Source organism: Manacus candei, unplaced genomic scaffold (assembly GCF_025592945.1).
Source record: "Manacus candei isolate 608988 ecotype Guabito, Panama unplaced genomic scaffold, ASM2559294v1 h1tg000077l, whole genome shotgun sequence".
Lineage (NCBI taxonomy): Eukaryota > Metazoa > Chordata > Aves > Passeriformes > Pipridae > Manacus > Manacus candei.
In genome coordinates, this window is record NW_026138125.1 from 6,448,318 (window position 1) to 6,469,701 (window position 21,384).

At 45.7% G+C, this 21,384-nt stretch overlaps 2 protein-coding genes across 3 annotated transcripts in view; one reads left to right on the plus strand and one right to left on the minus strand.

Annotated features, from left to right (window-relative positions):
* Positions 1-740: 740 nt before the first annotated feature.
* ORC4 (origin recognition complex subunit 4) lies at positions 741-11,860 on the minus strand. Its single transcript, XM_051810199.1, has 14 exons — positions 11,782-11,860; positions 10,198-10,266; positions 9,499-9,578; positions 7,947-8,037; positions 6,984-7,059; positions 6,540-6,625; positions 5,659-5,707; positions 5,260-5,411; positions 3,956-4,129; positions 3,559-3,645; positions 2,180-2,288; positions 1,716-1,811; positions 1,563-1,630; positions 741-1,353 (listed from the first exon to the last, which is right to left on the minus strand). The coding sequence occupies exons 2-14, from the start codon at positions 10,264-10,266 to the stop codon at positions 1,165-1,167; spliced, it is 1,326 nt and encodes a 441-aa protein (XP_051666159.1). The 5' UTR covers positions 11,782-11,860; the 3' UTR covers positions 741-1,164.
* Positions 11,861-12,261: 401 nt separating this feature from the next.
* MBD5 (methyl-CpG binding domain protein 5) overlaps positions 12,262-21,384 on the plus strand; it is a 108,341-nt gene continuing 99,218 nt past the window's right edge. For both annotated transcript variants that reach the window (XM_051810152.1, XM_051810151.1), the window contains exon 1: positions 12,262-12,700. The gene's annotated coding sequence lies outside the window, so the exon portion shown is untranslated. The remainder of the gene's footprint in view (positions 12,701-21,384) is intronic.

The window sequence follows — 21,384 nt, forward strand, 5'->3', positions numbered from 1 at the left end:
AAAACTCACCTCTTCTGTGTCAGGACACGCCAGCATTCCCTATATTTTATCCCTTGTTTTTTATCCCTATTGGCAGTGCACTGAGGAGGGTGAGACACTGTTCCCAGGGCAGTGCCAGCTGCTGCCAAGGACAGGGAGAAGCCATGTGTTGGGAATTGCACACACTGCCACTGATATTCCCAGTGCTGCAGCCCGAGGTCAGGGCTTGGTTGCCTCTTCCTTCTCCAGGGATGGGCAAAGCAACCACTTCCCTGAGAGCTGCCTGTCCCCCAGCTCCCCAGGAAGCAGTGGATAACCCCTCCCATTTTACAAGGCCAGCTGGAATTACATGAGCTCCACTCACACAGGGAGATTGGGGTTGGCTGAATCCACACTTTCCTTCCTGGAGAAGAGCTGCTGCAGGAAGATCTCATACCAAGTGTGCAGCAGTGGCACCGCTTACAGGACCTGGATCACGAAGATCTTCTCGGTCCCTTCCAGCCCTCACCATCCCAGGATTCTTTCCCTGCTCTGACAGGACCTCTGTGAAGCAAAGAGGAAAATCAAAAACCCTTTGGCTTCAAAGGGCTCCTCACCCCAGAGCTGACAGCAGAGTGCAGGGCAGCGCTCCCAGCCGGCTCCATCGGCATTCCCAAACCGTCCTGGTGCCGGGATACACTGCTCACATCACACTTCAGCTGGAAATGGCAGAAGGTGGCACAAACCACCAGTTGCAGCTGAAGCTTGTTGGGATTAAAAGGTTTAATTAGGTAAATTTTGCTGTGATTACAGATTTAATTGAGTAACTTTTCCAGGTCAAGTCAGATTTGAGGAGGAGAAGTACAGGTGGGCTGGTGTGGCTGTGCTGCAGGACTGCCGGGGCCACACCGGAACGGGGAGGGCAGCGTGTCCTGAGCCAGGATCCAGAGGGAGAAACTCCAAGGAGTTGGATTTCTCCAAGTGGAGAGTGTGTGCAATGAGGAGAAGTTGGCACCGAGCTGAGCTAAAGCACCTGAGCCTTGGAGTCAGTCACAGTTCTGGCCACTGGGAGACAACATCAGCGTGGTTCTCCTTCAAATCCATCCCAGATGGATCAGCACAGGAGGCTTCTTCCAAGAATTCATTAACCCAAATGCGCTCCTGTGGGTAACGTTCCCTCCCCTGGAGCTCTGCTGTGCCAGGAGCTCAGAGCCAGCTGAGGGAGGAGGCTGCCCACTGCTTCACGTCCGTGGGGCAGTTGGGATACACCTGCAGGGCATCCATGATCTGGGTGTTGTCCAGCAGCAGCCTCATCAGGAGGTATTCCCGCTGCGCTCGCGCCGACGGCCTTTCCAGGGGCTTCACCAACTCCAGCTGCAGCAAGTGTTCAAAGGCCTGAAGTACAGAGGAGGGGAAGGTGAAGTCATTTCTGCCAGGAGCCAGGCATTCCCAAACCCCCTGCCGGGAGCAGGGTGTTCTTCCAGCCCCAAAACACCCCAATTCCTTTCTGGGGTTGCATCTGACCCCTCAGATTTGTGCTCTAGAAAATAAAACCACTTTCTAAATGCTTTACAATTAAAAAAAAAATATCATCTCAGGCTCACCTTCATGACAACTGGCTTCTCGAAGTTGTACATGGAATGTGCTTTCCTCTGGATGAACTTCTGGAATTCTGCGTCAGTAACAGATTTTAAAAGAAGGATTAGTGAGGGGACAGGGAGTGATGTGGTGTCTGTGAAGCTCAGGGTTCCTCTCACCATTGTAAACCATCTGGAAGTTAAAGGGTTCCCCATCATACACATCATTCAGGTGTTTCATGGCTATGATGAGGCAGATTTCCAGCACGGACAAACCTGCAGGGAAAGACGAGAGCCCTCAGGGTTGCCCTTAGGCACATCAGAAGCACAAGCAGTTCACTCACTGGGTCTGTTCCTCTATTTTTTTATGCTCCAGGCCTCACCCATTTGTGTTATTTACCTTCATTATGGAAAAAGAATCCAGAATTGGAGAGAACATTTGTTCTCCATGTGTCTGAAGTAAGAATGTTAAGAAATGGGTCATTTCCATGAAAAAGCAAAGTTTAAGTATATAATTTGGCAGTTCTATCCCTAGATGTATGAGCTCAAGTTATCCCTGTCTCTTCCATCAGGGGGATCTCAGGGAGGGACCTGCCACTTCCCTGTCTCCTGAGAGGCGTTTTTTGGAAGAGGCTGAGCTTTACCATGCACGATGTTGGCCTTGGAGTCGGTGCTGTGCTGCCTGCTGGCCTCCTGCAGGTCTGCTGCCGTGAGCAGGGGGTGGTGCACAGTCACTGCACTGACAGCCAGCATCTGCAAACAAGCAGGACACTGCTCAGCCCATTCCTGAGGAACAGACCATTCCTGCCCGGAGACGGGATGCACGGCAACGCGTTTGTCCCGCGGTCACCTACTAGGAACATTCAGGAACAGAATTCCCACGTCCACGTATTGAAAACCTCACTAATAGCTGGAGTTACAACAACCCCCCTTTGCCAGGAAGGTTTTCCAAGCTTAAAACTTCAAAGCTTCCCCACTGGAGGAGATGAACCCTGAGGAACCTGCTTGGATCCATTCCCATGGATCAGCACTTCAGCAGCTGCTGCGAGAAGGACTGACAACTGCTTTACACCTGCTTTTGTACACAGGGACACCTCCCACCAGCCCAGGTGGCTCCAACCTGCCCTTGGACACTTCCAGGGATCCAGGGGCAGCCACAGCTTCTCTGGGAAACCTGTGCCAGGGCCTCCCCACCCTCAATTTCTTCCCCAAATCCCACCTCAAACCACTCTCTTTCAGTTTAAAGCCATTCCCTGTGTCCTGTCCCTCCACCCCTTGTCCTCAGTCCCTCTCCAGCTCTCCTGGAGCCCCTTTAGGCCCTGGAAGGGGCTCTGAGGTCTGCCCAGAGCCTTCTCTTCTCCAGAGTTTGTCCAGGAACTCCTCATTCATCCCTGCTCCTATCTGTATCCTATGCTTTTATTGGAAAACCCCTTTCCAAAGGGAAAGTTCAGAACAAGCTGCAGAAAATAATTGGGAAGTTGACTCTCAGCCTCCACTGAGGCCACTGGGGTGCCCCTGGACTAGAAACAATCTGGAATTGTGGTGATGGGGAAAGTTCCCTGCCAGCATTCCCTCCTACTTACTGAACATGGAAGTCTTCCCAGGGCTATTTTTCCCCCACACAGTGAGGAGCCCTTCCTTCTCTCCCCCCTAAGACAACTGGGAACATTCCAAACTACCAATAAAACTTCTGGAAGCTTCCTCAGGCCCTTGATGTTGGATAACATGGTCATTTGGGAGATCAGAGTTAACTTCCAGCTCAGCATTTCTATGGATTAGTTGCCTCCAGCACCTCAAGATTTGGGATGAATATCCCATTTTTTGGACTATTGTCAGAGTAGTGGATGAATTAGGGATGGCAGGTGGGCTGCCTGGATTGCTCCATGCAGGAAACCAGCTCTGGGAAACAACGTGGTGCCTCATCATGAGATTTGATCTGATCCTGGAAGTGATAAATATATATATATATATATATATATATCTATATAAATATATATATCTATCTATATCTCCAAAGACATACCAAGAGGAAATAGAGCGAGCGCAGGTCCTTGGTGTGGTGGAAGAGGTTCTGCAGCACGTCCTGCACAATTTTATCCTCTGAGAGGTGCTAAAAAATAAAAATAAAGTGATATTTAAATCATCTCAAATTTATACTCACCTGGAAAAATAAGAGTTAACTAATTCTTTGAAAGAGCTCAGCTTAGGGGTGACAATACAGTTCTTCAGGTCTAACCTCAACTTTCTGTGACCATTTTACCTCCAAACTTCAGTAAGCAATGATTCTCCATCATAATTTAATTTATTCCATAAACTCAAACAGTGAAAGGAAACACCAATCTTAGGTAAAAGCTTTACACTTACAAACTGGTCCTACTGTAGAATTTTTACTGAAGCCAAGTACAAAAAGCTTTAAATACCTGAATATTGTCATTCCATTTCTGTGCAAAAGGCTCATCAGGAAATTCAGCAGGAAGGGAAAGCTGCTCCTTAAATATCTTCATGTACTGTTTAAAATCAAAGGAATTCATCAAATATATCTGTCTGTGAGAGAACCTTGATTTCACTCTCTTCTCCAGGAGCTCCAGGATATCCTTGATTTAAAAAAAAAAAAAGAACACTCATTAAAAAAGGATATTAATTTAGTGCTTTCTTTGCTACAGTACAGACAAATTACCCGAGTAAAAGGTGCTGAAAAAAAAAGAAAGAATTATTAAATTCTCAGGCTTCACATGTTCCAACAAGAGCTCTGCTGACTGTTTGAATTGCTGTGCCTGGAAATGCCTGCCAGCCCTTTCCCCAGCCCACGTGATGCCCCACATCACACAGGATCAGCAGTTGCTAGGAAACCCTGCAACGTTCCTCCACAGATTATGGAAATGCTTCAGCTCCTTAAGCCTGCAATCCTGACATTTCATCCCAAACTCCAGGCAAGTTGTCTGTGTGGTCACACCACGGGCCTGTTGTCAGGCTGAGAGAATACAGCTTAAAAAAAAACAAACAAAAAAACCACTTAAGAGCAAAAAAAAACCCCTCAGAAACAACTATTACTGTGACTGTGGGGCAGCTCTGAAGAATTCCTTAATTACACTCAAAAAGTATCACCTAAACCCAGACAAACCCCAGATTCAGCACTGATGAAATATTGATGAACCCAGTTCATTCAGAAAACAGTTTAATCTTTATAAAGTTTCCACAGTGCTGCAAATTGATTAGATACATAATCACATAACACAAATATCACAGGAAATTCAACGTGGATCCTAAACCCATTTTGCACATGCCAATGTTACAGGAAAAGTGCCCTGGTGAAGTGCTGAAATCGTTGGCCTGAGGACAAGGAATCTTTTTTAAGCACTGTAGGGCTTAAAAAGGGCAAGAACAAGTCTGTTCTTGCTGACCAAGAAAGTGCAATGCCCAGGAGCTCCTCCAAAGAGTAAAATATAATATAATATAAAACAGTGTAAAAGGAAACAAGTCTCCCTAGAAATGGAAACCTGCTCCTCTAGCAGTAAAACTGAAGGCTCTGCAGGGGTTTTTTTCTGGTCATTTGATGTTTGCTCTCAGCACAAATTATTATTATTATTGTCATATCCTTCCCAATTCCAAAGTGAGAAAAAGTCTCTTAGGGAATAATAAAATACCATTCCAGGAGAGGAGAGAAAACATTCCAGGTAAGGCCAAAGGCACTTTAAAAAAGGAAGGAGGAGGTGCAGTTTCTTACCTGCCTGCAGGTGAGCCCAATGATGGTGACTGGGGTCTGTGCTGACTGGGAGATGTCAAAGAGGTTGTAGAGCAGGGTCTGGTTCTTGTGATGGACAAACAGGTCGAACTCATCCAGGACAAACAGCACTGGGCAGCTGCTGGTTCGATCTCCTGCAGAGCAGGGGGAAAGTCAGCAGGTAACTCCACCACCAGAGCTCCCCCTCTACAGCTTTCACTAATTACAGCTTGAATAATTGACATATTTACATCTTTAACTCTTAACTAAGCCCTCCTTTCACGGGGCAGAAAGAAAAACACACTGAAGAACTGGGCAGGTTTTGACTTCGTTCTGCCCAGCAGCATTTCTGGCCAGAGGGGAGGACACAACAATTCCCACCAAAGGGTTATTTTTCTTTACCTTTCCTCAAAGCTTCCAGGAGGAACGCAAGGGTTTCAGCAAAACTGCCCTGCACGGAGAAGAAAAAGAGATTTTTGATTCATCTTCCCTTAAATAGCTGTTGCATCCTCATTTTCCAGCTACACACGTGGAAAAAGTGCCACCTATTGTGTTCCACTGAGAGTGAGCAGGATGCAGGTTTTGTTTTAATTTGCAGCTTTATTGAAGAGATGAAAGGACAAAACACTCATGACAGAAAACAACGACTGACTGTGACCATCCTGCTCCAGTTACACACAAATTTACACACAGGCACTGCATTTCTCACCTCACACACCAGTTGGGAGATGGGAAATAAGTATAACCTGACAGCACAAGCCCTGTCAAGGGTGGCAGAAAAGCCAGTTTACTCCCGGAATACCAGTTCCAGAAGAAAAGGGAATGTTTCTGTGGAGAGAAGGACGTTCCTGCAAATCCAGAACATTCCCTGAGTAAGGGGCAGCAAGCTCTGGTAGCTCTGATCAGTGTGGCCCAAGTTATTTCACACTCAAATAAATGAGATTTAATCTTTATGACCGAATTCAGCACCTATGTAAATGAGTTTCTCTTTGGGAAAAGGTCAATAGAAGCAAATATTTTAATAGAAATTCCATGCAAAATGAGAGCTTGAGGAAGCCTGGGTAGATTTCCCTATGAAATAGAAAAGGTTGCATATATATTTACACACTAAAAATACCAATTTACCTACCCCACCCCTCTGACTAAAGTCTCTTTGGAGTGCTTCAGTTTGGTCCATTGTTGAGAGAGCCTGTCCTTTCTTCCTCCTCCTCCAAGGAGCAAGCATTCCACAAAGCCAGTTTTCCAGACAAGGGTTTTGGAGGGAATTGAGTGAAGATACTCACAAAGACTTTATCCCCAACCACGTTTTCCAGCTGCAGCTGCCTGGTGATCTCCTTCAGGGCCACTTTATCACTCGTCTGCAGGAGCCCTGAAATAAAAAGTGATGTTCCTGAAGAACTGGCAGTTTTCGTTCTCTCCCACTAGAAACTCACCCAGAAGCTTCTCTCTCCCTCCTTGTCCAGCCTTCCAAAGCTTTGCCTTTTTGAAAAAAATTTGGGCTAGACAGGAACTTTCCATATTGAACAAGTTACTTAATTTGGTCACTCCAAGCACAAAAGTTGTCTCTGAACAGAGAAACACAAAGAGAGGCATTTTGGAGCTCACAGACAAACCTGCCCAGCACTGAGGCCACACTCAGTTGCTGAAACCAAACTGTATAAATATTCAGGATATACAGGATTAGAACTGGATATAACATAACATTGGATCCATGCTGAGTTACTTGCCATTCAGGTGAACTTCCAAGAGGTTCCCTCTAACTTGTTTCATTTCCCTGAGGTCTTTTAAGACGTGATTTAATAACTGGGAAGAAAAAAAAAATACAGAAGTTCATTATGAGAAGATTAATTGCCACTGGTTTATCAACTCCTTCCCCACCACCACTCCATGGTATTTTGGGGGTTATCCTTCCTCTGGAGCACCTTGGGTAACAGGAAAAGGTGCCAACACTGGTTTGGAAATGCAAAACAAGTGACCAACAAAGTGCCAGGGTGACTGGTGTCAGCCTGGATATGTTTAACATTTATCAACTTATTTCTATTCAACTTCTTTAGAAGCCTGAAGGCCACTTGGGAAGACTTCCAGTGGAATTTTTCTAATTGTTCCATCTTGGATACCTCCTGCAGTAACAGCCAATCTATTTAGCACATTATATATTGATGCAAACATAAAAGACTTGAGTGATAATATTGAAGGATAAAACACTTCAGTTCCCTTCACATGCTTCAAATAAAAGGGAGTTCCTCTAAAATACAAACCTACAACTTATAAACCACAACCACCACCACGAAACCTCCTGGCAATTTAGGAAACAACATTCCTTGACACATTTTAAACAGGATTGAGACACCTGATCATTTTTTTATAGAGACTTTTACAGCTTTTGGATGCCTTTCCAGTCATTTTTACAGTGGGGGCCCAGCAGAAAGAGCAGGTTAATTACAGAGTGATCAAAAGATGGTTTTAATTGCAAAGACAACTGTAAGGAGCCCATTTCTCCACATTGTTGCTCCACAGAATTAGCTCACGAGAAGCCCTGGAATGTTTTGCATTTATATGTGAACCATTCCTTTAAAAAGAAGCAGGGATGAAAATGCAGCTCCCAAAGCTCCCAGGACTTCAGGGGGGTCGTGCAGCTCGTGTTTAATTGGATTTGCTTCATTTGATGGACTTGTAATGGGTGTTCCTACCGTGGTCTTCCCTGATCCTCTGGGCCCAACGATGAGGGCAGAATTGCTCTCTCCATGCAAGGTGGTTCTTTTCAGCAGCTCCAGCAAATGTCTGTGATGGAAACAGCAACAGGATGAAAACCTCAAAGCAGAAAACATTCACTGAAACCCGGGAAAGTTCAGAGATTAAGAGAAAACTTGCTACCTTTTCAGCTTCCTCTCAGGCCATGCAAAATGTAATATAATAAAGCACAGAGGGCTGAGTGATCAGAGCTCTTAAAATAGTTTAAAACATTAAAACACAAAGGAAGTTGAGGGTGTCACTAATTCATAAAGTTCTGCAGTTTCCCCACCATGAAAGGACAGACTTCAATAGTTATTTCTTTCTTTAAGGAAAGGATTGCTTCCTGTGGTACCACACACCAAAAAGGAAGGCTGGCTAACACATTAGAGGAAAACCAGTAAAAATAAATAACCTGGTGGAATATATTCATTTTGGCAGTCTTCACAAAACTGATCTAGTGCCTAAATTCAGGCATTGCAATCCTGTGAGTGGTAACAGCAATACTGAGCTTCATTTTTCCACTGCCACCCAAGAGAAGGGACAAAGGACAGCTTTAAATTATCTTTAGGCAGATTCCTCACCTCACACCATATTTAAAGGACTCCTAAAAACTACTGACCATGGAACAGCTGCAGGATGGGGGTTTGCTCCCTGTTGGAGAGCAAACTACAGCCAAGGGCCCTGATCCATCTTGGGAAAGGAAAAGCAAGAGCTGGGAAGGATATAAACATAAATAAATACCTGCATGTAGGTAACACCACACTTTTTATTCAATGTTTAACTTTCTCTCTTGTAAAAGAAGCCACTGCTCACATCAGGTGACTCCACTTGCACAAAGTTACTCTTGGGAAAAAACTGATGGTTTAAAACAAGTTCTTTAGATACACAGTTGCTATTTTCCAGACTTTGCCCCACATCTGGGAGATGTTTGGGATTGGGACAGTGTTACTGTCACAGTAAGTCACTTCTTCCTAACTCTGACCTTCACACCTGGGTGACCCCAAGAAGCAGGTTTGTTTTAAATAGGGGTTTCTGCTTCAAAACCCATGAAGCTTAAATTTAAATTCTATAATCCATCCAAAGTTTAAATTTAGTTTCTACACAGTTTACTAACAAACAGGAGGAAATGTGAAGTGAAAATAAAGATTCACAGCAAGAGAATTTAACTTTTTGCTTGGCCAGGCCAGTAAACAAAGGCTCAGAACGTGCATTAAAAGTATTTTTCAGGCTCAAAAAAATAAATAAATAAATAAAGTTGTTCCAGGAATTACAGGTGTGAAACAAGGACAAGAAATCCAAAACTCAGAGCCTGACAAAACCAGCAAGGAACAGCTGCACAAAACCTCTTAAAATCTGAGGTAAAGAAATTTTAGAAGCACTGTGCTGCAGGTCATTTAAGCCAGTATAATTCTGAAAAACAGATGCAGCAGGAGATTCTGCCTTCACCTGATTTTTTTTTCTCCTGCAGTTCAACTAGAAATGACTCAGTATTTGAGGCTGCTGACTCACCTGTACTGGAATTCAATCCCAAACAGTTTTCCAGTAGCACTGGGACGGTGGCAGAACCTTTCACGTAGAATCTTTTGCACCTACAAAGATAAGAATTTATCTCCTTTTACCCAGGAAGAATTTTTGGTGCTTCAAACACCACAGTGTTCCAACAGTGTAAACATAGCAACAGAATAATTGTGAAATGTGCACGTTTGTGGGGCTGCAAATATTCTGACCCAGAGGTAATTCCCCACAAGATGCAGGACAGGTTTAAGCAGCCACTTTCAGAAAACAGAAGAATAAAAGGGTTAAACAAACAAACAAACAAACTGAAAACTCATTTGGCAGCTGCTAAAAAAAGTCACCTGGGTTCTCATTTGCCCTACGAACTAGAAAATAAAGAACCTAATTAGATAAAAAATAGATTTATGCAAATCTGTTGCCACAAACAGCTGCAGAAGCACAAGGACATCCCTTAACATTTTTTATCAAGGATCCAAGGAGTAGATTGTTACTGTAACACTTGAAGGAAACAATCAGGTGAGAAGCTGAAAGAAATACAAAACCCCTTTACAGCCCCAGAAATTACACCCAGTATCTGTACAAGTCTTTTTAACTGGTCTAATAGAAAAAAAAAAACCATGGAATTACGTGGGTAGCAGAGGATGGAAGATTCCCTAACTCAAAACCAAAGGCAGGAATAAAGCTGTTCCTGACCTGCGAGATGCACTCAGCACTTGCTCCACAGGTGTCCTTCAGCTTACGTTTACTCATTGCAGATTTCATCTTGAAAGAAGGCACAAAACATAAAGGTTATACTAAATATCACTTGCCAAATAACATTCACCAGAAACTGTACTCAGATGTTGGCTGTTTTTAAGGACTTAGAGCTGTAAAGAACATTTTTTTTCTTAACAAATAACGATGCAGTTTGCCTTGCTAGACCCAGAACACTGAAAGCATTTTGAATTCATTTGTGCTTAATTTTAATTAATGTTTAGGGTGTTTTGGATAACAATAACCCCAGCATCTCTCTGGATAAGCTGGCTCTGAAGGGGACTTGGAGGGCTCCTGAGGGGACTGGGGGGCTCTGAATGACCCCAGAGGGGCGTTTGGGGAGATCTTGAAGGGATCAGGGGGCCTTGGAGGGGTCATGAGTGGATTGGGACGTTTGGAGTGGGCTCTGAGGGGGATTTGGGGGGGCACTGAGGGAATCAGGGGTGCCAGGGAATGCTCTCAGGGGGATTTTGGGGGCACTGAGGGAATTAGGGATGCCAGAGGGTGCTATGAAGGGGATTTGGGGGGGTCCTCAGGGAATTATGGAGGGGGCTGAGGGGAATGGGGGTCTTGAGTGGGACCTGAGGGTGGTTTCTGACCAGAGAAGGGAGGGACTGGGAGGGCTCTGAGGGGCTTCATTGGACTGGGGGGTCCTGAGGGGTTTGGGGGGCCATGGGAGTGCTGTGAGAGTGGGGGGGGCTCTGAATGAAGGGTTCTTGGAGAGTTTGTGAGGACCCTGAGAGGGCTCATGAAGGGCTGGGGGGGGGGGGGGCAGTAGGAATGGAGGGTGCAGCTCTAAGGGAGGGGATTTTGGGGGGCTGGGAGGCTCTGTGAGGACCCCGATGAGGGAATGTGGGGGACCCAAGGGGCTTGGAGGTCCATGAGGAGCTTTGGGGGGCCTGGGGAGTGGGAGAGGCTCTGAGAGGAGGGTTTGAGGGGGTGGACTGAGAGGACCCATTAGGGAATGGGGGTCCCTAAAGGGCTTGCAGGGATCCCTGGGGGGCTTGGGCGGGGTAGGAGCTCTGAGGGGGGGATTTTGGAGGGCCAGGAGGGTCTGTGAGGACCCTGATGAAGGGCTGGGTGGGGGCAGAGGGGGGGATTTTAGGGGGCTGGGAGGGTCTGTGGGGACCATGAGGGAACGGGAGGGTGTTCCCTGAGGGGCTCGGGGTGCTGCCCGCCTTACCTGTCCCGGCCTCACCATTCCCCCCTTTTCCCCTCGCGGCGTTTTCCCGCCTCTCCTCCCTCCCCTGAGGGCAGGAACCACCGCACACTCTCCCCTCAGCCCCCGCCTCGCCCCCCACACCCCAGCGACCCCCGGACACCCGAACCCCCCTCAGCACCCCAGCCCCCTCCCCGCCAGCCCTTGGGCCCCCAAAACCTTTAGAGCTCCCTTCCCTCAGAGCCGGCGCCCTCAGCGCTGCCGGAGCCCGCGGGGATGGAGCGGGGGGTGAGCGATGGGCGGGGGGCGCATCCCCGGCATTCCCGCCCGGGCTGAGGGGGCTGAGGGGGGCTGTGCTCACCTACCCTGTGCTCATCCGCACGCCCTTCCCCGATCCTCCCCGCCGTCCCCTCACGCCGCTTTCCCGCCTCTCCTCCCTCCCTCCCCCGAGGGCGGTTTCCGCTCGCGCTCCCATCGCCCCGCGCGCGCCGCCCCCTCACGCCCCCTCACGTCACCCCCCGCCCCTCCCTCCCTCCCCGCTCTCCCGTCACTTCCTCCCCCGTCCATTCCCCCCCTTCCCACCCCCCCCCCAAATCCTTTTTCCCTCCTCCCCCATCATCCACTTCCTTCCTCCCTGTCCCGGATCCGATTCCGGGAGCGGCGCGCGCGGCGCTGTGGGAAGTTTCTCCCCCCACCGCCACCACCCCCCGTTCTCTCCCCCCCCCCCCCCTCCCTCCCATTCCCTCCCCGCGGCCTCCCGAGCTCCCCCGGGGCGCATGCGCGGTGGCGGCCGCCGCTGCTGCCTGCCCTCCTCTTCCTCCTCCTTCTGCTCCTTCTCCTCCTCCTCCTCCTCCTCCTCCTCCTTCCCGACAGCGGCGGCGGCGATGAGGAGGAGCGCGGGGGGGGGCGGCGGCGGGACGGCCGGTGGTTCGCGCCGCTGAAGAAGGGACACGCACACACACACACACACACACACACACAGGCACGCACACACACACACACGAAGAAGCAGCGCCGCGCCGAGGCGGGGGCGGGGGGCCCCGAGTCGCTGCCCCCCCCCGCGGCCCCGCCGGGGAGTTTCTTCCACATCCCCCCCCCGCTCCTCACACACACACACACAACACACACACACACACACACGCACACACGAACGCACCGAGACACCCCCCCCCACCCCCGTCCCTCGGGGGCGGCCCCGCGGAGCGCCGCTCCCTCCTCCTCCTCCCCCTTTATTACCCTTTGTGTGCGTCTCCGCCTTCCTCCCCGCGCCCGGGGGGCCCTGAGGTGAGTGCGGGGGGAGCGGCGGCGCGGGGGGGGGGCGTTTGTTTACCCGCTGCTCACCCCCCTGTTTACCCGCTGTTCGCCCCGGGGGGGGCCCGGCCTGTCACCCTCGGCCCCTTCTCGGCGCCCCCCGGCCCAGCTTTGTTGTCGGGGGATGCTCCGGGGATGCCCCTCGGGGTGCGGGAGGGGAGGAGGGGGGGGGGCGGCGGTGGCAAAGTTCGGGGCGGTGCTGAGTGTCCCCAAAGTGGTGTTTTCCCGGGATAACACCGAGCCCCCCCCCCCCGGGCTGCTCCCCCTTTCCCCCCCCGCCCCCCTCCACCCCGGGCCTCAGGCCGTTGTTTGACTTATTGTTTGAGTTATTAAGGTACAAAGACCACTTGTACAAAGACCCTCTCCCGCAGCTGAACTTCCAGGGATAGGCAGCCCAGGGGCTGGGCTCGGTGTTTGCGGGGTCGGGGGGTGGTTGGTGGCAGCCCCTGGTTTGCCTCCGGTGCCCGGCTATATTTGGGCAATGATTTGTTCAAATATATATGTCGGGATCTTGTTTTTCCGTGGCTTTGCTGGCTGGGAAGGCCAAATGTCTCCATCAGGTACCACCGGTGGTCTGACCTGACCATGTTTTCTGCTGGTTGCGTGTCAAAATGTCTGAAATAGGTTAAAAATGCGGTGGGTTTAAATGTCAAACTCAGTTCTGGGCTCGAGGAAATGTTGGGAGAGGCCTTTGCAAGGATCCAGGAGTAAGAGTTGGGACATTAAGGCCAAGTTGGAATCGAAGTCCTCTCCACAAGTAGGATGTTTATATTAAAATTGCTGTTGTCTGCTTATTCCTGGGGCTTAATTACGTCCTCTGTAATTTCAGAAGGGCGGTTTGAGTGCTTTGGTTTGTTTTTGGTCAATTAAGTGCTGGATGCTGGGCCATGGAGTAGGCCATGGGTGTGTATTCCAGAGGGGCATCCCGGTTTGGTGGTGGTCAGCAGGGAGTGTGTGTCATCCCTGGAGGATGCCCACAAGAAAGAGCTCTCCTGACGTGCTGGTGTGTCTCCCATTTCTAATTTGTACGTTCCTGTCTTGTGTGAAGCAGCAGTTTTGTGATCGGGGCGAGGAGAGTTTGCGAAATCCTTGATTTGGTGGGGTGGGAAGGATGGAGGAAAGCAGAGTTGGGTTGATATTTGTGGTGGAGAACCGAAGGCAGCAGCCAGGGCCGTAGTTCTTTCTAATAGTTTACCATGAGTTTTCTTTCTGCTCCTACTAATTTTGGGTTTAAACGTGAAAAGAGCATCGATAATGGTCGTTAAACTCCACAGACCCGTGTATAAAACCTTATAACTGGAATGTGTGACTCCCTTTTCAGTTTTCTATGGGCAGGACTTAGGCAGCAAAAGCCTGTCCAAGAGTAAAGGATGTAATTTCCTTTTTTATTTCGTGACAGTGCTGCTTTTCTCAACCTGAGATCCCACTGATCTCCTTTCATCTGCCCATGGAATCCTGGAGCGGCTCCGGGATTGTGCTCCCCGTGAACGTGGAGCTGCAGCTCTGCCCCCAACTTCCATGGCCTCCAGTGATGAGATACCTTAATTCTTACAGGGATTTAACAACCTCTCTGTGTTTCAGAGTCTCAAATAGGTATGGTTTGGTTTAGTATGGTTGCACAGCAAAATTCCCAGAGTTCCAGCAGGATTCCGAAGCCGGGCAGGATAATTCAGGGGCTTCCCTTACTTTAAATCCTAGAGATAAAATTCCTGATAAACCTTCGCTTCCACAGGCCTCCAGCTCCTGCAGCCAAGTTTGTGCTGGAAGGACAGAGGTGGATTTGGGAGGATTGGGGAGTGAAGGTCCCTCTGAAGGAGCCACTGGGTGGGACTGGGGTTCTGGGTGGGGTCAGAGGCGATTCCTGCATTTCTGCAGGACCCACAAAGGGGTCTCAGGCTAACTTGGGCCTTCTGGCTGCTGTCACAGCCTTCCAAGAACTGAAGGAATTGAATCCCTCAACCTGTGCTAAGACAGACTGTGAATCATCAACAGCTACCACTCAAAGGCAACAGTTTCCTTTTATTTGGGTTTTTAAGCTCTTTTTGCTGCTGTTATCAGTAGGGATTTAGAACTGGTAATTGCTTGTAGGAAAACTTCGTGTGGATTTTCCAGTTCTTTACCTTTTGAGAGAAAATTAATCATTATTTTCCTGTATTCCTGGTTGGACTCTGGGGCAGATTGTTTGGAATTAGCGAGGACCTCTAAAAATGCTGTTTAGGCCTGACTTATATTTGTCTTTTAGCAGTGTTTCCTTGGAGTTTGCTGCCTCACCTTCCTCCCTTTTGGGGTTGAATGTGTTGGTGTTATTTGGACTGGGCAGGAGGATGTTTGAGGAGAACCTTTATGATGCAATACTTGGACTAATGGAACTTTTCTTGCAGTCCTGGGGTTCTTTGGTTGTGGAGGGATCAGTCTTTCTCCCTTGTTAAAAAGCCCTGGAGATCTTGGCCTAAGTCACAGTCCAAGTGGAATGCCTTGGTTTTCAGTGGGTTATTTAATTCCCTTTTGTCAGGAGATTTATTTTTGTTTTTCCTCCTGTTAGTCCTCGCATGTGGCAGAGGAGTGGCTGGAATACAGTCCCATAACTCCAGCGTTGCTTTCTGGATCAGCAGCCAGTGCTTATCCTGGATGTTCCTCCTGGGAAGCAGCAGCCAGGTGGGAGGCCCCTCGTGCCCATCTGGAGCCCCACTAATGTCCCACTGTCTCCATGGGCTTAAGGGGCCACGTGCACAAAGCACTTGAATCTCATCCCTTAATGGCCAGGGACTCAAATTTGGAAAGGGGCTGAGCTTCCTTTGCAAAAATCCTGGTAAAACTTCAGGGAAAGCAGGGAATTCTGTTTGTTCTTTCTGGCTCCTTGGTGGGTTTAATTTTGTGTTGTTGCTGTCGGTTCCTATCCTGCCCCAGTGGAAGTGCAAATCACCTTGTGATTGTGGAAATCACCCTGGATTTCAACAATAAAAAGGCACAGGATCCGTTTCTTTCTTTTTTTAATGCCATTAAGGACCTGCTTATTCTGTTAAAGAGTTCCTTGAACGTGTGAAAGGCTCTCCTTGGCTTTTCTTTGCATTTCTTTTTGGAACTATGAGGTGCAATAATCAGTCTCCAATAGGCCTGCCCAGGAACCAAGGCTGAAATTTTGGACACAGCTTTCAAGAGGCCTTAATTTGATCCCTGGAGCTGGAGCTAAACAAAGTGGGAATAAAACAAGAAGCAGCAGTTAAGAAATGAAGAAGTGCTGACTCCTTTCCTCTCTCCAACTCCCAGTTCTTTATTACAGCAATACCAATTTTTTTTTTATTATTTTTTTCTTGATGAATCGTCTGGAAAGGAGTTCAGGCTTTTGCACTGCTTTTAAATAGAGGTAAAAATTTGTCAAAACCTCCTAAATTATGATGTTATGAAGCGTGTGAGTACATATGCAAATGAGGTTAGCTGCATACACAAATGCACGTGTGTGTGTGTGTATATATATATATATAAAAATAAGGCATAAAAGAGGTGTAAAAAATAGATAATTTCAACTTCTAAGCCCTGTTTTAAACTCTTTGGCTCCCAGGCTCTGTGTTTTGAGCCCTCCACCTCCCTGTTGTTGTTTGGATCTGGCACAGGGAGCAGGAATCAGGGGCTATTCATAGACCTTTGTGAGCTGGGTTGCTCAGCTCGGTTTATCTGCAGCTTGACAGGTGCTCCCATCCCCAAAAATCTCCTCTGCCTCCTCTCCTTCCCATGGGAATGACTAAGGGACAAAGTGTGGAACAATTTCCATCATTGGTTCATTGGGTTGGAGCTGAGGGACGTGGCAGAGGGAGCTGGACATGCCCAAAGCTGCATTTGTTGTTTGTTTAAATGGTTTTTACCCAAAATATTCAGTTTCAGGAGCATTAAATGGACTTGAAAACCAAATGGTGAAACGCTTGAAAATTCCTTTTTAGGTTTCTAAGAAAGAATAAGAGAATTTCATTTATTGCTCAGGTTAAATTCAGTATGCAATTTTTCTTTTTCATAGATATTTTTTGTTCTCCAGAGAATATTTTGAAGTAAGCAAGCAGTATTTTAAAAACCCTTATCATGCAACAACATCTGGTATCTAAGACCTATATTAAGGAGTATATTAATTCATTGTCGTGATATGAGGCAAAATTGAAGCCTGGGATTGAAAATATATTTATTGTCATAATTTTTGCTTAGTCTGCATTTTCAGTGGCGTTAAAAACACAATTATTTTGGTGTCTTGCTGAAGGAGGAGCGACCTGAAATGTAAATAAAAGCTGAAATATTGGGGCCCTTGGTTTGCCTGGCTCAGGAAAATCCCCAAGTGAGGGAACCAGCACAGTTGACAATTGTTTGCACAACAAATCCTGCCGGATCAAATGGTGATATTCCCAAGGTTTAGATCCAGGGAGCCATAAGATAATGTTGCCTTGTATCCTCCCCCCTCCTCTGCCAAAGGAAACAAACACAGCCTAAGTGGGGAGAAAAATTTGGCCCAACAGAACCTGGGCCCTCATATCATAAATACAGATAGGCAGGTTTTTCCATTCATGCTGCCTGATGTTTGAAAAACATGGAAATTCAGTTGGAGTTGGCCCCTTCCAGGCTTTATTTTTAAGCTCTGGTAGGTTGTTGCCAGCATGTTATTTGGGATTATCTGTTGTGGTAAATTAGAGACTTCATAAAAATATGTGAACTATTTGGGGCTTGTCTTCATCCTTCATGTGTGTATATATATATATATTTATATATGTGTGTTTGTGTGTATATAGATATGTATTCTCATGTATATATATATATGTGTATATATATATTCTCATGTATATATATGTGTATATATATTCTTATATATATATTATATATATGTATATATATATGTATTCTCATGTATATATATGTGTATATATATTCTTATATATATATAATATATATGTATATATATATGTATTCTCATGTATATATATGTGTATATATATTCTTATATATATATAATATATATGTATATATATATGTATTCTCATGTATATATATTCTTATATATATATAATATATATGTATATATATATGTATTCTCATCTATATATATGTTATATATAGATAGATACTATATATATATACTATATATATATCCACACTATATATATATGCATATATATTCTGTATATATGTGATTGGCCCTCCTAGAATGAGTACAAATGTCATGGTTTGGGGTAGATCTGAAGCTGTAGCATTGAAAACAATAAGCAGCTGGCACTGGCCTTATATTTTGACTGTGTTTGCCCCCCTAATCTATTTAATTTAATTCAATTTTGGACTTTTAAGACTGAGGCAGCGAAGCTTTATGCATCTCTTTAGTGGTTTTTTTTTTTAATATATATATAAGCATGCTGTCAATTTAAGGAGGGAAATTTTATTTATTTCATCTCTGTGTAGAAGAAAAGCACAAAAAAATATAAATATAAAATCTACTGGATCCTCTCTCATCCAACCACCAGATAAGAGGAAGAAATTTTTTTTATTATTTTTATTTTTTTTTAGTATCTGCTATTTTTGGAGGAAAACACTGCAAAAAAGTGAACAAATGAGATCATTGATTAAAGAAACAAAGTAGTCAGGAATCTGTAGCGAGCTGGTTTTTTTTTTTTTAGAACAGAACTTGCTTTTGTCTTTTAGGGGCTCGGGGGCAGGAGGGGGGGATCCGTTGTTCCCTCGGAATCTTTCTGGGGAAGCAGCTTGGATCAGGTTTCAGGGGAGATGTGTCGGGACAGCCTGGTGATGCCACGGTGTTGTCTTGTTGTTCTCGAACCTGGAATGTGGAAGATTAGCAATTTACTGGCTTTTCCCCCTCTTTCTGGAAGGTGTTTTTTAAGGCAAAACCCCCTTTGTAAACTTTGGGAGCCTCCACGTTGATCCTGTGTTGGGAAAGCTTTTTAAAGGTGCTGTTCCAAACTGCTCCTCCTTTTACCAGGAAGGGATTCCTGGATTTTGGGGTTGTTTCTGCTCCACTTTACTAAATACCAGTATATTCAATAAATGCAATAACTGCAGGAGCATCAAAGTGGAGCTTTGGACAGTGATTTTCTCTGTCTCAGGGAATCCTTCTCCCTGGTTCTTTCCAGGTTCACGCTTGGCACTTGGAAAGTCTGGGAGACACTCAGATCTATATTTGGGGCTGTGTTTTCCAGGCAAAACATCCATGGTTTTCAGTGGCAGTTTTGCCTTAAATAAGGGCTAAATATCTATCAGAGCAGGTATCCAAATCCTTCTGCCCTAATCCAATTGACTTTTCCAAACTAAGATAATTTAAACGCGATCCCATCTCCTCAGGGCACAAGAATGTGCTATATTTAGTGGACAATAACTCAAAAATCCCTGTGTTTAAAACAAAAAAAAACACCAGAAACCCCAACCCAACCCCCCAGATTTCTCAGAAGGCTCCAAACTCGGGGGCTGACGTTGGAGCCGAAGGATTCCACGCTCCCAAATATGTGACTGGTCGGAGCCTTTCAAAGCCCACGTGCCTCCCCTCGGAGCGTGCCCGGGGTTAGGAAGCAATAAAGCACGGCGGTGTCTGTGGGCCAGCTCAACCCAGGGCTCCAACCATATCTGGCCTGGAGGCTCTTTAGCTCCTCACTCACCTCTGTTTTAAAATTAGGCAAATCATTTGCAGCGTGATTCAGTTCTAAAAATGACCCGTCCATCTGCCCCGGCTCTGACGTGTCGCAGCTCCCCGGGCCGGCCTTCCCAAAGCCCTCTTGCTCCTGGAACATCCTGGGCCTTTTGTATCCCACTTTTTTTTATGCTTAGATATGCTTGGGTCAGGCTTTAAATTCATATAAACCTGCAGTGTGGCTGGTTTTAATTTATTTTAATTTTTTTTTAAATATCAATTGATTCTTCTCTTGATATTTTGTCATTCAAAATCTTGATGTGAAACTTTGAATTAAAAAAAAGAGGGTCTGTTGTGTTTCTGTTTCTGATGCCAGTGCTCAAATATTTATCAGCTTTTTGGGTGCTGGATCAAGCCCTAAATCAGGAATTTTTCCTGATTTCCTGTCTCAAAGTTCCTGGGCAATGAGCACTTGTAACCCATTAAAGTTCCCCAAAGCTGGTCCCATGTTGGTGGGTTTCTGAGAGTTGTGTTACTCCTGGAACATCCTGGAGCTTTTGTATCCCACTTTTTCTATGCTTAGATATGCTTGGGTCAGGCTTTAAATTCATATAAACCTGCAGTGTGGCTGATTTTAATTTATTTTAATTTTTTTTAAAATATCATTTGATTCTTCTCTTGATATTTTGTCATTCAAAAGCTCTATGTGAAACCTTTAATTAAAAAAAAAGAGGATCCGTTGTGTTTCTGATGCCAGTGCTGAAATATTTACCAGCTTTTTGGGTACTGGATCAAACCCTAAATCAGGAATTTTTCCTGAATTGTGACTTCCCAAAGTTCCTGGGCAATGAGCACTTGTAACCCATTATTAAAGCTCCCCAAAGCTGGTCCCATGTCGGTGGGTTTCTGAGAGTTGTGTTACTCCTGGAACATCCTGGGGCTTTTGTATCCCACTTTTTCTATGCTTAGATATGCTTGGGTCAGACATTAAGTTCTTGTAAAACTTCAGTGTGGCTGATTTTAATTTTTTTATTTTAATTTTTTTAAATATCAATTGTTTTTACTCTTGGTATTTTGTCATTCAAAATCTCTATGTGAAATATTTAATTTAAAAAAATAGGGTCTTCTGTTGTGTTTCTGTTTCTGATGCCAGTGCTGAAATATTTACCAGCTTTTTGGGTGCTAAATCAAGCCCTAATTCAAGATTTTTTCCTGAATTGTGACTTCCCAAAGTTCTTGGGCAATGAGCACTTGTAACCCATTAAAGTTCCCCAAAGCTGGTCCCATGTTGGTGGGTTTCTGAGAGTTGTGTTACTCCTGGAACATCCTGGAGCTTTTGTATCCCACTTTTTCTATGCTTAGATATGCTTGGGTCAGGCTTTAAATTCATATAAACCTGCAGTGTGGCTGATTTTAATTTATTTTAATTTTTTTTTAAATATCAATCGATTCTTCTCTTGATATTTTGTCATTCAAAATCTTGATGTGAAACTTTGAATTAAAAAAAAGAGGGTCTGTTGTGTTTCTGTTTCTGATGCCAGTGCTGAAATATTTACCAGCTTTTTGGGTACTGGATCAAGCCCTAAATCTGATTTTTTTTTTTCCTGATTTGTGACTTCCCAAAGTTCTTGGGCAATGAGCACTTGTAACCCATTAAAGTTCCCCAAAGCTGGTCCCGTGTCGGTGGGTTTCTGAGAGTTGTGTTACTCCTGGAACATCCTGGGGCTTTTGTATCCCACTTTTTCTATGCTTAGATATGCTTGGGTCAGGCTTTAAATTCATATAAACCTGCAGTGTGGCTGATTTTAATTTATTTTAATTTTTTTTTAAATATCAATCGATTCTTCTCTTGATATTTTATCATTAAAAATCTCTTTGTGAAATCTTTAATTAAAAAAAAAGAGGATCCATTGTGTTTCTGATGCCAGTGCTGAAATATTTACCAGCTTTTTGGGTACTGGATCAAGCCCTAAATCAGGAATTTTTCCTGAATTGTGACTTCCCAAAGTTCCTGGGCAATGAGCACTTGTAACCCATTAAAGCTCCCCAAAGC

What these genes read in the sequence shown, in the direction of transcription:
- ORC4 (XM_051810199.1), bottom strand. Translation starts at nt 10,266, where the DNA reads ATGAAATCTGCAATGAGTAAACGTAAGCTGAAGGACACCTGTGGAGCA. An exon ending in GGGATTGAATTCCAGTACAG is followed by an intron (nt 8,038 to 9,498) that starts GTGAGTCAGCAG and finishes TTTCCATCACAG; the next exon opens with ACATTTGCTGGAGCTGCTGA. An exon ending in CCTGGAAGCTTTGAGGAAAG is followed by an intron (nt 5,412 to 5,658) that starts GTAAAGAAAAAT and finishes CCTGCTCTGCAG; the next exon opens with GAGATCGAACCAGCAGCTGC.